The 17360-nt window shown below is 34.7% G+C and overlaps 1 protein-coding gene across 26 annotated transcripts in view; it reads left to right on the forward strand.

Moving 5' to 3' along the window:
- The window catches only part of Dlg2 (discs large MAGUK scaffold protein 2), a 1893126-nt gene that overhangs the window by 1262536 nt on the left and 613230 nt on the right, over window positions 1–17360 (forward strand). For all 26 annotated transcript variants that reach the window (XM_063256338.1, XM_063256340.1, XM_063256341.1 and 23 more), the window contains one exon: window positions 3338–3388. In XM_063256338.1, the coding sequence (XP_063112408.1) occupies window positions 3338–3388 (51 nt within the window). The remainder of the gene's footprint in view (window positions 1–3337; window positions 3389–17360) is intronic.

The following is a 17360-nucleotide window of genomic DNA, read 5'->3' on the forward strand; positions in this document are numbered from 1 at the left end:
TTATTCATGAAGAATCTCTGTGCAGAAGATGAAAATACATCTCAAAATTAAATTGTATCATCATCTAGGCAAGTGGTTACTATAGCACTAAAGGGAAGAAAAGAGAGAAAATTGAACAAAACTTTGTTGAGCTAAAAAAATGTATAAAGTATTCAAAGTCTATGAAAGTCTATGAAATTAGAACTTTAAATACAGAGTTTGAATTTTAGTAGGCTGAGGGTTACTCTTAATTTAACAGTCATATGATGCCAGGCAGGCTACATGCCCAGAACAGTGCAGGACAATGTGTAGCATCAATTTGATTTTCTGGCCATCATAGAAACCCAACAGATGTCATCACAGAACCATGAGGTTTAGAAAAAATTAAGTAACCAAAGAAAAACAGATTTTCAAAACTGGAAAATTCAGTTTATTTTATTGTTCCCGATCCCCGCCCCTGTCCAATCTAAAAAGCATGCATCTCTTCTCACTTTTGTAGTTACTGAAGTGAAGAGGAGACTGCCAGTAATGGTTAGAACAAGAGCTGGAATAATGGAAACAGCAAGCGTATAGCTATCTAGACCCCAAATGTTCAGAAGCACAAAACATTACAAGGGTGCTTAAATGTCATGGGAAGTATTACTGGTCAAACAGTATATCTGACCAACCTGTTTTCAGGTGGACAACTTCATTAATTGAAAGTCATATATTGAAAAAACCTGATAGGAATCACAACGAAACCACCAAGGCAATTTCATGCAACAGGGAGTTGTGTATAAACTGCCCACAGAAGAAAATGGAAACCATTCACAACAGTCTTGGTATTTCTCAATGATGATAAATAAAGAACACTTCTTGCTTCTTCATCTTTCATAAATGATACATAACTGGAAAATATTGAAAGAATATTGTACCATGCATTGGATTACAAAGGCACTAAATGTCCATAAAATGTCAAAGCCCAGACTTAGATAATACTTGTTAAAATGGAGACAATTTATAGTTCAGTCTCGTGCTTTCCATCGCAGTCCCTCAAGAGAGATGGTAGAATTTCTTGACTTGGGGTCACAGATAGAACATAGACCATGCTGTCCTACTGAAAAGAAGATAAACTCTGCGGATCCTCAAATGTCTTTCCTGAGCTCTCCCACACTACCTCTTGTGTGTCCATATTTTAATTGTTCATCAATTAAGGTTCAAATGTTGCCTAAATTCTACTAAAAATCTCCCATGTAGACATATGATGCTTTATTTTAACAGAACGTTTTCATCCTGGGAGGCATCATCTATTCTTATGAAAAGAATCTGATGTTGGTAAATGATTATTTTCTTGTTTTGAAAACTAAAGACCCACAAGGTATATATAAGCCTGCAATAGTTCACATAGTTGACCAGGGAACTTGGAAATGCTGATTAGGATATTCATATGTAACACTTCTAGGATGTAACAGCATATATGATCCTAGAAATGTTAAGCAAATATTTTGATAAGCTACCATGTTGTAATGTATGCACTAAAATATTTTATCTCTGAAGTATTTTTTAACAGACTTTCTTTCACCAGGCATCTTTAGATATTTATTATCAGAGGCTTGTTTTTCTTCCTTTGAAGTCCCCCCCACCCCCAGTGTGCAGCACTAAACTGAAGGTCTTCACTCTAGAGAAGCACTGAAGCGAAGCAAAGCCTCATGGAGCCGTACTCAGAAAAAGAAAACACAGCACATGAATTTATCCTCTCCTTACTGCCCTCCTTCCATCAATAAAGAAAGTCAGAAAAAAATAAACTAGAAAAAATCAGATGAAGCATATATATACAGAGAGTTTGAGGATTTTTTTTCTTACTTTTATAAGTACCAAACTTTCTGACATCATCAAACCCTTTTCTGTGAGTCATTAAGTTGCCAAAGCCCAGAAAATCAAATTTAGTTTAGGGCTGTTTGATAATGCAGTAACACAATAAAATGTGATTCACCAATTAGCTCATGTAATTGAATAATGAGAAACATGCTCCAAGTGAATGGTGGACCTACATTAGTCTATTGTCATTGTCATTTTGTATTTTTGCTGATTATAGATATAGTTCCGCCTGTAGTTGATGAAACTACTTCCAAATTCTTTATGAAAGAAAATGCACAATTACTTGGGTTTTAAAATCTAGTAAATAAATGAATTACTTCATCACTCATTCATTCACTTGATCACTCTTTTCCATTCATCATTTTTTCTAGCAGGTGCCTTATTAGGCAGTGGGCCTGGGTATCTGGCTCTTGCTTCCACAGAGCTCTCAAGCTGCAAATACTAGGTTTAATTTAATTTCTTCTGAGATGGAAAAATAAATTGAATTTAGGGTCCTACAAAAATTATGGGCTTGGTAGTTAAAAATTTGTCTCTCCAGCTTATGCTAAAATCCTAATGATATTGCCAAGACACATTTTTAAAAAAATGAAAGAAAAGAAACTGCCAATTTGAGAATTCTCTTTCCCAGAGGTGCTGTCTGGCTGAGAAGAAATCTGTGGTAGATAAAAATGGAAATTGAATATTTGTTAGATTATTTTAAAACAACTCTTTATAATTCTATATGCACATCTGTTGCAAAGTAAGGTACATGGCTGTGTTTAAAACGCATTCATTTTAAATCAGTTATGCAAATCCAAATCAAGGTTTAGTTAGATGGTTAATGCAATTCCTCACTAGAAATTTCAAAACATGTATTTTTTCCTTATTTCTACTGAGGTCAATGGACATGGTTACATGGTCCTCAGATTCCTAATAAATATAAAAAAAGATCAGTGGGAATAAATCCCCTGAGCTGAAACCAATAAAAGAAACATTTCTTAGCAAATATTCTTTTTTAATTTTTAAAAAACTTCTCTAATCACCAGGGAATATACATAGTTATTCTTAATGCTATTTTGCTAGAAAACTAAATTTTCAAAAGGCAAATACTTATGCTGCCATTATCACTAGTGTTAAAGGTCATATTTTAGTATTTATTTATGAAAGTTAAGATATTAGAAAACTACTTCCTTTGTAATTATAACATTGCATCTTGATGATTCATTTTTTGTAAACTCAAGATACACACTTTGTATTGTCCTCTCTCCCTAAAAAATAAAAAAAACCACAAAATTCTAAAGGAGCACTAATCTTTAATTATTTTTGTAATATCTAATTCATGTGTTTTAGACTGTCTTTGATTATATTTCATTTGGACAGGAGAGTGGAATCACAAACACCAAGTATATTTGATTTATTCTTTGATAGAATGAAAAAATGAGCTTTCAAGCACTTTTTAAATGTAACATCTTCTCCTCAATACATACTTAATATTTCTCTCTCCTATTTTGCCTTTTTACAGGTCAATGGGACTGAAATCGAATATGAATTTGAAGAAATTACATTGGAGAGGGTAAGAAAAATTTAAAAATTCTAAGCCCCAACTTGGCATTCCACATTTGTGGTCCTAATTGGTTGTATTCAGAAATTATACAACTATATATTATAAACAAAAGGTTTCTTAAAGAACCCCCAGAAAAATATTAGGGAGAAAATAACTACAGACCAAATAAATACAATACTCAGTATATAAACTTCATTCTCGGGATTTGGGCAAATGAATGGAAAAAACAGAAATGTCCCATGAGTTTGTACAGTACTTTATTCTTGAACTTTTTTGTTAGTGTTTTGGCTATACATTTGTTACATTTGTTATAAGATATTTTCATTTGTGTGATATTGATATTAGCATCAGAGCTACAGTTACCGTGGATTTGTTTTTTAAAAATAGAGCAATAAATTTTAAAACCATCCCTGTGGGGAAAGCAACCCTGCAGAGCCCTGAAAATATGCTAGAAGAACTTGGGCAGAAGCCTTTGACAAATGAAGGAAACACTGCAATGTGGAGTGTAGCCGCAGAATAGTTACATACTTAACGGAAAAGCAAAGACCATGTTTTAAAAAATGGCCAAAAGGATTCACAGGTTGTTCATCATAATAGAAAAGCCAACAAAAAAAGAAAATTTGCTCAACCTCATTAAGAAATAATGGAATGCAATCTAAGTACACAGTTTTTTTTGTTTGTTTGTTTGTTTTTTTACTACTTGATAAAAATTTATAAGAAATATCAGTTGTGGTCCTGGAAATTCATGCAACCCTAGAAGGGCAATCTAAACATATGAATCAGAAGCACTGAGAATGGTGCAACTTTGACCTACAAATTGTCTGTATAAGAATGGACAAATCTACAAAACAACACTTATAATTATTATTGTTTATAATAATACATTAAGACAAACTAGTACTCAAAAATGTTATATATCATTGTGGTAGATTGTATTTAAATAACATTTTTGAAAAATGTTTTATTGCAAGGATAGAAGATATATCTGGAGTAATTTAAATTTAAAAATTAACTTTTAAAATAGAATTTCAATAGGGCCAGGGATTTAGCTCAGCGGCTTAGGTGCTTGCCTGGTAAGTGTAAGATTGTGAGTTTGATTCCCAGTACCAAAAAAAAACAAGAGTAAAATAGAATTTCGAATAAAATCTAAACCTGAGCGTGGTGGTGCACACTTAAATTCCTACACTTCGGGGGAGGCTCACCCATGAGTTTGAGGCCAGCCTGGGCCACATGGTGAGTTCAAGGTAAGTCTAGACTACAGACCTAGACCCTGTCTCAAAAATAAATAAATAAATAAATAAATAAAACAATAACAACAACAACAACAAAAATATAAATCAAATAAGTATAATAAACATAAAGTTATACTACATAACATATGTGTAAAATACGTAAAAAAGGCTGGCTGGACATATATAAACATATTGAAAGTTGATGTATCCTGGTAATGATTTTTCAGTGACTTTCAATGTTTTATGTTTATTTCCTAAACTTTTTATACTAAACATACATATTTATAATAAGTAAAAATATATTTTTCTCTAAACCAAAATTTAAGTGTGAATTAAGATTCTTTTTAATTTTTTTTATTTTAAAGAGATTAAGACAAAAGAGGACAGCACAAAGCAGATCAGAACAGAACAATGTAAGCAACACAGTACTTCACCACAGACAACCCAATATTAACAGTAGCTACTATAATGTCCCTTTCTTTGAAATAGTTGAGCATACTTTCATATACAATAGTATCAAACAAAACAAAATAGTATAAAACATTCAAGAGAATGAAAGTATTACAGGGCATTCAGAATCAAATAACCTAAAACAAACAAATGGCTGCTATATTATTTCATTTTCCATAAAAAATTTGTTTTTTACTATCACATATATTAAAATCCAATAAGATACAATGTGATAGAACCAACAGAAACAGAAAAACAAAACCACGGTAGGACTTCAAAGCAAGATGATATTAAATCAGCAATGGCTATCATAATGTCTTGTTTTCTTCAAAATAGCTGTTCATATCACAAATAATAAAATCAGAATAAAACCATTCCAACTAAAGAATGAAGACATTATAAGGCTTCAAAGCAATGTAATAGGGAATCATGATTACCATAAAATCTTATGTACTCTTACCATTTCTTACACTAGGGAAACTATATGGTATTTATACATGTGAGTTTGATTTATTTCGCTTATGAATATGGTCTCAGTTGCATCCATTTATTTATAAATATCTCAATGTGATCCTTCTTTATAGCTGAGTAGTACTCCATTGTATAAAAATACCACATCTTTTTTATTCATTCCTCAGTTGATGGACACTTAGGTTGTTTCCAAGATCTAACTATTACAAATTGTGCTGCTATAAACATGGGTGCGCATATATCACTGTGGTATGATGTTTCCAGTTCTTCTGGGAATATGCCTAGAAGACCCCCAAAATTCAAAGACCCAATCCAGAAATGGGCAGCTGAGATGAATACACTGTTCTCAGATGAAGAAATACAAATGGCAAATAAATATATGAAAAAAGTTCATCATCATTAGTCATTAGAGATATGCAGTTTAAAACCACACTGAGATTCCATCTCACTCCAGAAAGAGTGGCCAGGATCATGGAAACTACCAACAGAAAATTCTGGAGAGGCTGTGGGGAAAAAGGAACTCTCCTACACTGTTGGTGGGAGGGTAGACTGGTGCAGCCATTGTGGAGGTCAGTCTGGAGATTTCTCAAAAAGCTGGGATTGGAAGTCCCATTTGACCCACCTATTCCACTTCTAGGCATGAATCAAGATTCTAGTCCTCATTTTTAATCTAATTGCTTTTTCACTTTTCTAAGTCACAAAATTTCTCATGTTGGGCCTACTTTTTATTGAGTGCAAGTGATTTTAAAAGGAAGTTTACATAAGCGTTTGACTTATGTGATATTTCAAACTCCTATAATGGATCTTGAAAAATTTTAAAGGCGCACTAAATAGAAAAAAGTGAGACTTATAGAAAATTAGCCCAAACGAGAAAAAAGAACACACTTGTGAATTCGAGGACTGGCCATGTCTGTGGAGTGCAGTACAGAATGAAACTGTAGATATCTTCTAAATGCAGAACCTATGTGAGTGAACAGGTCTAGTCCATGTAGCCAACTCCTGAACTCCCACCAGATTACCAAAATATATTAAATAGAGCATCATGTTGTTATTATGGCTTTTTGGCTTTAAAAATAATTGGGAGCTAGTGGTGTTGTGAAGAGAAAGAACATAGAGTAGGAATCTTATAATTTTAGGTTCTGCCTAGATTCTGATTTTCAGTTGCACTCTGATCTGGAACATGCATTTCCTCTCCCTCAGTTCTTGTCGTTACCATTAACTGCACCCTTTCAATATTCCTATGGTTAACATATCTGAACAGTGCTTCTGGTCTGTCCCCATGTTTTATTGTAGTACTCTTCTCAAAAATTCTCTAATCCAGACTGGGTCCTGGATTAGTAATTTCATAACTTCCCCCCAGGTTACACCCTTTTTTATGTGTTCATTCCCTTCTCACCTACCGGAACATTTCCTGTTCCATCACCCTAGTTATCTCTCTTGTGTACTCTTACCATTTATGTTCAGCCAGCAGAACCTCAGCCTTGGGTAACGTTCTGTGCTTAAACACACCGCTTCCTATTCATCCCGTGCCAACAACTGGCCATAGCAAGAGAAGCATTCATTTGTGTCTCATTAAAATATAACCATTGATTCCAATGAACTCACAAAATCTCCTAGCAATCTTAAACATTTATTTAGGAAAAAATCACTTTTACATTATCTGAGACATCATTTTCTGTCTTATTTGATCTCTTCAAATCTCAAAAGTACCCTTATCTTCATTTGGTAATTGTCCATCTCCTTTCCTAGGTCTTTGCTCAAGCAATCAAAAAAAAAAAAAAAAAAAACCTCACAGCCAAAGCCGTGTCTGCTACCTTCCTGTCGCCAGGTTCCCTCGGACAGGAAAGGAAGTACCCTATTTTTTACAAGGCAGCTCTTCTCTTGTGGCCTGGACTTCCTCATGTCTTGTGAATTTAATGACTCGATTTCTTCAGTTACTTTTCTCTCTTCTGGAATATCAATTCCTCTCATACTTTTTCCTAAATAACTTTAACATGGTCAAAATGTAATGTTTCATCTTTAAAAAAAAATAACTGTCACTTGACCTAGTGTTCTCTTTGTACTGTTACCTTATTATTTTATTTTGGATTACCAAAAGCACAGGAAAAATGTATATTTTCATTAACTCTACTTTATATCTTCATTTTCTTATTTTAATCTATTCCCTCTTTCACTCCTCATCATAATCTTAAAGCTCCATCAAAGTCATTGCAGAATTCACCATTTCCCAGTCCTGATTTCTCAGAAGCACACGATGCACCTGTTACTGGTCTTTTCATCAAAGATGTTCTGAAAGTAGAGATCCCACATGAACCCGCTATTTCTCTTCTGGGTATCTTCCTGAAAGAGTTAAAAGCATCATACTGCAGTGTTATACAAACACTCGTGTTTATAGCAGCACAATATGTAAGAGTTAAATCTTGAAAAAGTCCAAATGACCATGAACAAATGAATGAATAAAGACGATGTAACTTTTATATACATTGGAGGACTACTCTGCCATAAAGAAGGATAAGCTTGAGACATTTCTAAGTAAATGGAAGTACTTGGAAACTGTACTTTTAAGTGAAATAAACTAGTCACATATGTCTAAATATCACATTATTTCTCTTATGTGAGAAACAGAAAGAGTACATTAAAACCAAAATGGATGACCAATATTAGGAAGTAGGACAAAAATGTTCAGATAGAAAGGAGGGTAGGGAGAATGTAAGGAAGGGGGAAAGGATAAAAACAGAGAATAGAAGAAATAAATGAAAACAAAGCTTTTATAAATAAAGGGAAGAAGAGTAGAAGAGCGAGAAGGGGAATGGAAATAAAAAGAAGCAGCAAGATATATCATGTACAAGTACAAATTCCTTAAGATGAATGATGTTATGTATATAAAATGCATCAATAAAATTAATTCTAAAAAATTAAATGCAATGCAAATCTTTTTAAAATGACAGGAATATTGCTGGGGATTTAGCTCAGTGGCACAAGCACCTGCCTGGCAAGTGCAAGGTGCTGAGCTCAATCCCCCATACCAAAAAAAAAAAAAAAAGAATGATATATTTTAACTTTCAGAACAAAGTATCTTCTGTGCTGTCACTCACTGGCTTTTCCAGTCTCTCTGTTGGTCTTTCACTAAATGTTGAATTATTCCAAATAGTCAGTGAATGAACTTCTTTTCAAGCTCTCCTCATTCTCCAAATTATCACAGCCAAACTGTTGGCCTTAAATACCACAATGAATGGATGAGCTTCACTTCAAAGTCATGACCTCCTCATTGAGCTCAGTGCCTGTAGCTAACTATCCAGTTGACATCTTTGTTTAAATATCACGAAAACCTTTCCCAGGCAACTACTCCCTCAAATCCATAGATGCTTCTGTTCTAATATACCTCATCTTAGCTAATAGGTTCTGCCATTTTCTTTCTTAGGCCCAGATCTAAAAAGCCTTAATTACTGTCTTTAAAGCAGCAGCATCCACAAATTCTTTCTGGTGCTTCCCTTAAAATATATTTCAAAATGAATGAGATCTTACCTCCTGCTTTGCTGAATCAGTCAAACCTGATCTTATCCCGTTCCTGGATGAATGTGATAAACTCTCACATTTGGCACATGACTTAGCACCAAATAATCAGAGTAATATTTTTCAGAACATAAACCAGGCCAGACCGTTTTTATTCTTAAATTTTCCAAAAGGTGAGAATTGCATCCATTATCACCACCTCACGAAGCTTTGCACACTGTCAGTCCTTCTTCACTCTTTTGTTTAATTCTTCACACACTTCATGCTAGTCACACGGACATTCTTGACATTTCTCAAAAAACCCAAGCTTTTCTCACCTCAAAATCTGCCTTGGAAAGTCTTCCTTTAAATCTTTGCATGGCTCTTAAGTTTTATTATTTATTTATCTGATCACATGTTACCTTCTCAGAAATATCTTTCCTATTCACATCACCGAAATTATTAGCAAAATTTTCATCACTCTTTTTCATACCCCACAGTCTTATTAGAATTTTATTCTACTTTTTGGTATCTGAAATGTATATGTCTTATTTTGTTAATATTTATCTCATTCTAAATATATGCTTTGTATAAATATGTAGTCACTTCTTTGTCTAACCTGCCTAGAATAGTGTCTGGAGTGTAGCGTATATGCAGTGAAAATGTGGTATATGAATGTATTATATACAGCCAACCTATTGGAAGAACAATGAAGTAGGTACTCATGACTGAAATCAGGCTGGCTATGCTGATGCGAAGGTTCAATATCCAGCATCCACCACTTGCTGATCCAGTGACCTGAAATTGCATAACTATCCTCTCCAGACCTGTATTATCACATCTGAGAATGAGGCTGAAATATTAGTAATTACTTCATAGGGTCCTGTGATGAATAAATAAATCAATGCAAAGGCTTAGAACAGCATGCATAGTTATTCTTAATATTTTCTTGGATATTATTATATCTCACAAATTTTAATTAATATCATTGAAGCATAGCTTCCTAGTCTCAATGAACAGTTTATATTAAGCCAAGAAGACCTTCTGTTGTCATCTTTTTCTTGTTTTTGTTATTTTGTTAGATGCCAGTCATCCAACAGTAAACAGGTTATAGTCCTGACTATGTGCATTTATAGCTTGTACTTTTTCTAACTTTAATCTCTGTGGCATTTAGCTTAGTAATAAACTAATAAGACTTAGTAACATCTCTATGAGGTGATATTGCTGACTCCATTTTACACATAGAATGCTGAGGCTCAGAGATTCTATTATTTATCAGAAATCACAATTTAAGTAAACAGTTTGGCTTCATCCTCAAACATCAGTGCTTATAAGAAAAAGCTTTGCTTGACTTCCCTTCTTAGAAATGTGTCTTTTCATATACTAACATGGCTAGAGGAAGTATCATACTAGCTGATGCATAAAAATCTGTCTCTTGGGGCTGGGGATTTAGATCAGCGGCATAAGTGCCTGCCTTGCAGGTGTGTGGTCGTGAGTTCGATCCCTGGTACCGATAAAAAAGAAAAAGACAAAAAAAAAAAATCTGTCTCTTGCACTAGACTCAAATCTTAAATGGGGAGGACTTTATTGTAATGTTCTTTATTTACCATTATGGCATAGAAAAAGGAAAAGCCGTTGGGCAATTTCAAGACAAGTTAATGAGTTCTCCTCCATGACAACATTGTTTCATATATCAGTCATCTGTTGCACATGGCAAATCCTACAAAAACCTAGGTACATTCATTTATCAAGCACTTACTAAACACAGGTATTAGCCACAGCCCTTCACCATAAAAAATATAGAGAAATAAATAGGCAGCAAACATGATGAAGAAGAGATTAATGTAGGTATCTGGACCAGATTTCAGTATTTCTCTGAGGCATTCACCTGAGCTGGCGTATGAGAGGTCATAGAAAACTATCTATGGAAATAAGAGTAGAAGAAGGCCTTTTCCTCACACAGGGAGAAGCAGGTCAAAGGTTAAAGGTCCATTGAAAAATTACATGCCCAAATGCAAATAGGTCTGAATGGCTAAAATGGAAAATTGAAGTAGGACTTTCAGAGAGACCAAGCTGGAGAAATAAACAAGGCAGAGAACTCAGTGATTTTGATAACATTCTTAAAGGTTTAAATTTTATTTTTAAGGCAATGGGGAGCCTTAGAAGGTTTTAAAACCTAAACCTGGAATAATTATAGTCTTGTTTTTAAAAAATCACTTCGGTTACAGCATTGAGTATACACATCATAGGATTCAGGAGAGGATGAAAATAAGTCATAATTAATGACTAAATTTTGTCATTACTGATGATTTAAAATATATGAAAATCATAAAACAGTTGCTGGCATTTCTTTGGATGGGAAAATACTAGAAAGAGAAGGGATCAAACATGCCTAAAGCATAATTCAACAAATTCCTTTCAAGTGCACCCTGATCCACCCAGCCATGGACACTTGTGTTATTTCAAGCCTTCAGAACACCCTGTGCTCTTCTGGCAGTGATAAAGGTGACTAAGTACATCCCATGTGCTGAGTGATTTATCAACTCTCCATGTATGGAGCTAGTAGATTGTGTATCCCCAGCATCATCATGCCTTGATAACCCTGACTACAATTTACCAGAGATGTTGAAATGAGTATCTGTTACCTTCTCTCACTCCCTTTTGTGTTTCCTGCCATAAGAATGTTTGTAGTGCCTTCTTGACAGCAAAAAATTATATGGAATTGTAGTATCAGATGAATTGACGAGTCAATATTCATTTTTTAAAAAATTTTTATTTTAAAGAAAATTAAACAGTACGAAGCAGATCAGAACAAAACACTGCAATCAACACAGGGTTTTGAAACAAGACAACAGGAAATTAATAGTGATTACCATAATGTCTCTTATTTTCTTTGAAATGCTTCACACACATTACTTCACAATCAACTCAAACAAGATGAAATAGTATAAAACCATTCAAAACAAAAGAATGAAAGCATTACATGCCTTCAAAACCAGACAACAGGTAAACAACAATGGTGACCGTAATGTCTCTTGTTCTCTTCAAAATAGCTGTCCATACCTTCACATATATTGAAATTAAATAATACAAAATAGACTAAAATCAATCAAAACAAAGAATACAAGCATTACTGGACTTCACAACAAGATGATAGGAAGTAAGTAATGGTTACCATAATGTTTCGTTTCTTCAAAGTAGCTATTCATACCATCCCATGTAATAAAATCAAGTCTTGTAAACTCTTTAAGAGAAGTTCTAGGCATGTATAGCCCTAACATGTACATCTATCCTTTCTGTATTAGCAGGAAAAATAAAACAAAACAAATTATGAGAAAAACAAGAAACAAATAAATACAATAACAAAGAGCCCAAAACAATGAAAATATAGGCTTTCAAAACAAGATGGTAGGAACGTAACTAAGGTTGTTATTTTGTATACTTATCTTCAAAAGAGTTACTCAGATTACCAGAAATAAACATGCAAAACTGATCTAATCCTATGGATGTTAACTGTTTTGTTCTAAGAATTAGTAGAATTAGTAGCACAATCATCTTAGCTATCTTAAATGTGTATATACAAAGTTATACCCTTTTTCTTTTCCCTTCCTTCTATTCTCCTTTTCCTTGAGTTATTTGCCCCCTTTGAGCAGTTTTTTACCCTTTCACAATATCTGTTGAAGATTTTGTATCTTATTTACTTGTTTAGTTTCTTAAACCAGGAAGACTATACTGTATTTACACACGTGAGTTTGATTTATTCACTTATGAGTATGGTCTCTAGTGGCATCCACTTACCTATAAAAGCCTCAATGTGATCCTTCTTTATAGCTGAGTGATGCTCCATTGTATAAAAATACCACATCTTTTTTATCCATTCCTCATTTGATGGGCATATAGGTTGTTTCCAAGATTTGGCTATTACAAATTGTGCTGCTATAAACATGGGTGTACATATATCACCATAGTATGACTTAATCAGTTATTCTGGGAATATGCCCAGAAGTAGAGTAGATGAGTCAAGTGAGACCTCCAAATCCCAGCTTTTTGAGGAATCTCCAGACTGACTTCCATAGTGACTTCACCAGTTTATACCCCCACCAACAGTGCAGGAGAGTTCCTTTTTCCCCATTACTTCTCCAACATTTGTTATTGGTGATTTTCTTGACCCTGGCCATTCTTTCTAGAGTAAGATGGAATCTCTGCAGTTTTAATTTGCAATTCTCTAATGACCAATGATGTTGAATATTTTTTTTAGTATATTTATTTGCCATTTGTATTTCTTTAACTGAGAACTGTGTATTCATCTTAGATGCCCATTTTTGGATTGGGTCTTTGAATTTCAAGGGCCTTGATTTTTAAAAATACTTTATATGTTCTAGATAGAATTCATTTGTCTGAGGGACAGTTGACTAACACTTTTTCCCAATTCATGGGTTTTCTTTTCACTCTGTTGGAGAGCTCTTTTGACATGCAAAGACCTTTGAATAAAATGAGACCTAGTTGTCCATTTTGGGAAGTATTTCCTGTGCAGTTTGATTTTTTTTTTTTCATGAATTCCCTGCCTATCCCTATGACTTCAAGAGAGTCAATATTCTTTTTCAACTAATAAAGTATGGGGATCAGAGTCACTTACTCGATTGTAAATCTCTGATTTTTGTTAGTTATTTTAGCTCTCCCCCAAAAAATAGATTTATACAAGGCAGCAAGAAACATTGATTTATTGAATCTTAGAAAGTTCTATAGATAAAGCAAACTATAAATGGGTAAAATGGGTAGCATAAGATAGTATTTCTGAACTGCTAGGTAAGAAGTGATCATTGAAGTTGTTTACTGATGGCATTAGATTTTTTTCAATTAATGGCAGCAGGAGTAAAAACCAGAATTGAAGTAGATATTTGATGGAGTTTCATTGTATAGTCTATCACAGCAAAATTTTATTCTACTTTAGTAAAACAATATTTATAATAGGTGTTTTAAAATTAGAATCCAAAATTTATGTATAAAACAATTATCAGTAATTATTTTAAGTATATCTGAAATAGATGGATGTACCTAAGTATATGTGTATTTAAATACATAGATGCAATGCAAATACATATGTGGGCAGTTAGATATAAACAAATACATTTATAGAATATGTGTGAATTTTTATCAGTTTTGCTGGCTCTCACCGGAAGTTTCGCAAGGTTGGTGGAATTAAGCTAGGCCCACGTGAGCAATGTGAAAAGCAGTTTTTGAATTCAGATAGATTTTGTTTTGATCCTACAGTCAACCACTTACTTGTGGGACCTCAAGCATGTTATTTAACCTATTCCAACATCAGTTTTCTCTCTACCATATGGTTCCCTAAAATCTAACTCACAGATATTTAAGAAAAATAGAAATAACATATGTAAAATAGATGAAATAGTTCCTAGACTATCTTAGCTCTTCAATAATCATTAGTCATTACAAAGTACACACATTCTCTCTGTCTGTCTCTCTGTCTCTCTGTCTCTCTCTGTCTCTGTGTCTGTCTCTCTCTTTCTGTCTCATTTTCATAGTGTTAGGGTGTAGATTTAAAATGTTTCCCAAAAATTACTCATGTCTAGCAGATGACTGCATCCTAGCACATTAAATGTGCTGTTAGGAGATGGGGCATGTTTGCTGGAGGCAAGTCATGGGGAGCATGACCTAGAAGGGTTTGTTCTTATTGCCAGCTCTTCCCTTCTCCCTCTGCTTCCTGGTTACTGGAATGTGAGCAGCTTGCCTCCCTCACACCCTACCACCATGATGATTCTGTCTTGGTGGCAGTATACCATGAAATGAACCCATGTATTCCTGCTTCAAGTTGCAGGTATTTAACTCAGTGATACAAAGTGACTACTATGCCTACGTCCCATCTTTTTTTGGGGACATGCTACTGTCGGTATAACTTCAGGCTATGAATGCACAACTAGATCAAGTGCAAATATGGCGCATCCTTCTGCTTGTGTGCGTGTGCATGTCAACATCTATATTATGGCAAGTGATGTTTGTTTCTTCATTCACCCCCAAAATATATGTATGCTAAAGTATCAATATATTTTGTGTGTTTAGTACAACAATGAAATCAACCTTTGAACACTAAGCCATAACTTTTAGAATACCCTGTAACTACTTACAGTCCTTTCTTTTCTTTTGTTAACTCTTAAGAGGTTAGTTCTAGGCTACACAAGAGGTTAGTTCTTTTCTTTTTAGTAGTTTCACTCAATGATATTTACTTCAGATACATTTCCTTAAAATATTTTATTTGCATGATTCCTCATTTCCAGTCCCTACTAGGATATAGTGAGCAGCTCTTGTTTGGATTTCTGCATTACTTTTGAAGAATACCTTTCTTCTTGGAACTGGTTTTTCCCTCATTCCAACCACATGTTTTGGTAGCAGACAACCAGTGACAGTATTCCTGGTTATAAAGCTGATGAATAGCTCTCTATAAGTAGAGAGCTACTCATTGGAATTACCTGGAACTCTGGTTTAAAAAAATAATACTTACACCTGGGTGCTGCCTAGAACAAAGACATTTAACCTCTCAGAGTGAGACATGGGAAACTTGAAACATCGTAAGTCAAGTGAATGCACAGCAGAGGTTGCCACCGAGTCAAAGGAACAATCAGTGTCCCTCAGGATTTTCCACTCGAGAATATGAGGGCAGAGGGAAGCAGCATTTCCACTGTGTAGTAAAGAGTGAGATAGAAAGCAGAAAACTCTCCAAAGAGAATTTCTTCTGGGTCAGTAATCTCATCTGAGATAATGAAATTTCCTGTAGAGTGATCCAGAGACAGACAGGTGATGAGAGAGTGAGGAAGGAGAAAGCAGGGCAGAGAGGGAAGGGAAAGGAGGGGGGAAGAAGGGGTGAAGAGGTCACAAAGGGAAAGAGAAAGAGATGGATGGGGAGACAGGGAGGGAGACAGAGGAAAGGGAAGGGAAGGCAGGGGAGAGAGGTGGGGAGAGAAACCAAAGTATTCAGTTCTTATGTTGGTCTGTGCTAAGAAACCAATCAGCTACCACTTTCCTTCCTATGACTCAGTGATTTTAATTCTCCTAAAATATCTAGATTGGCTCAAATCAAGCATTTGGAAGGAGTCACCTTATACAAATGTGTGTTGGGTTGTATTTTAGCTCTTGCTCCGCAGCAGCTATTGGGTAGGTCATGTTCTCAGCTTATGCTGCCACAGCCTGTTTCTAAAATCAGTGTTCTGTCTACGGTTTATATATGGAATGACCCTAAAGATCCCTATGTTAAAGGCTTGATTCCCAGGGTGGAACTACCAGGAGGTGATGGAAACTAGGAAAGGGGACCTGATGGAAGGTCCTCAGGTCATTGGAACATGCTCTTGGAAAGTTCTCATGCAATCCCTTCAGTTTTCAAAAGAAACTTGTTATAAAAGGAGTAAGCCTAGTCCTGCTCATTCTCTTTCCCCTCTACATCCATTAAAGATGTGATTGTTTGCTCCTGTATATCCTCCTGCTATGATACACCATCATCTGCTGTCTTCACCATAGGCCAGACTAATACCCACCTTCCCCAGTCCCACCCAGTCTTGGATTCTAACTGTAAGCTAAGGAAACATTTTTTTTCTTATAAATTAATTGCTTCATGTATTTTACTTTAATAACCTAATTCTGACTTATATATTGCCTTGCTTAGATTGTTCTCCTTTTCTGGAATCTAATCATGTCTTGTAGCATTCAGTTAAGATTATAAAGCAAAGCTCTCCAGTAGAATAGTGTTGACAAGTTACAAAAAACTTAATACCCAAATGTACATATAAAAGTCTTATCTAACACATTACTGTGTTGTAACTTTCAAGAAGAAAAGAACAATGAAAAATGTGAAAGATAAAATGAATGGTTTATGGTTATATGAATTTAGGACTCTGCTGTCTAAAATCATTTCTGTTTAAGAATCAGCATGATTTTGTGTAAGTAGAGTCTTTTGAAGTTTTAGCCATTGGACTCCGATGTCAGAAAAAAATCGAGCATTAAAAATATAGCCTATAGACATTAATCTAACTTTTCTTTAGATGTATACATCAAAGTTTCAGAATTGAGGAGTGCCTGGTAAATATACCTCAAAGGGTTGATTTAGATGAATCAGCACAAAATGTATTTAAGCTGAAATCAGCTGCTGACTCCAATGTTCTCCACTTTGCTCCACAGGCTTCCTGCAGAATTATCTTATTTTTTTTCACCCCACAAAACTCTGTCACCAAATTATTAACAAGTGTTCTCTTTCAGTTCATTTTCTGAGCCTTAGTACCCTTATATCATCTAAACTAGACAGTGTATTTTCTTCTGTGAAGTACTTG

This window comes from Cavia porcellus, unplaced genomic scaffold (genome assembly GCF_034190915.1).
Source record: "Cavia porcellus strain 051 isolate PalLab524CR breed Dunkin Hartley unplaced genomic scaffold, mCavPor4.1 scaffold_9, whole genome shotgun sequence".
In the NCBI taxonomy this organism is placed as follows: Eukaryota; Metazoa; Chordata; class Mammalia; order Rodentia; family Caviidae; genus Cavia; species Cavia porcellus.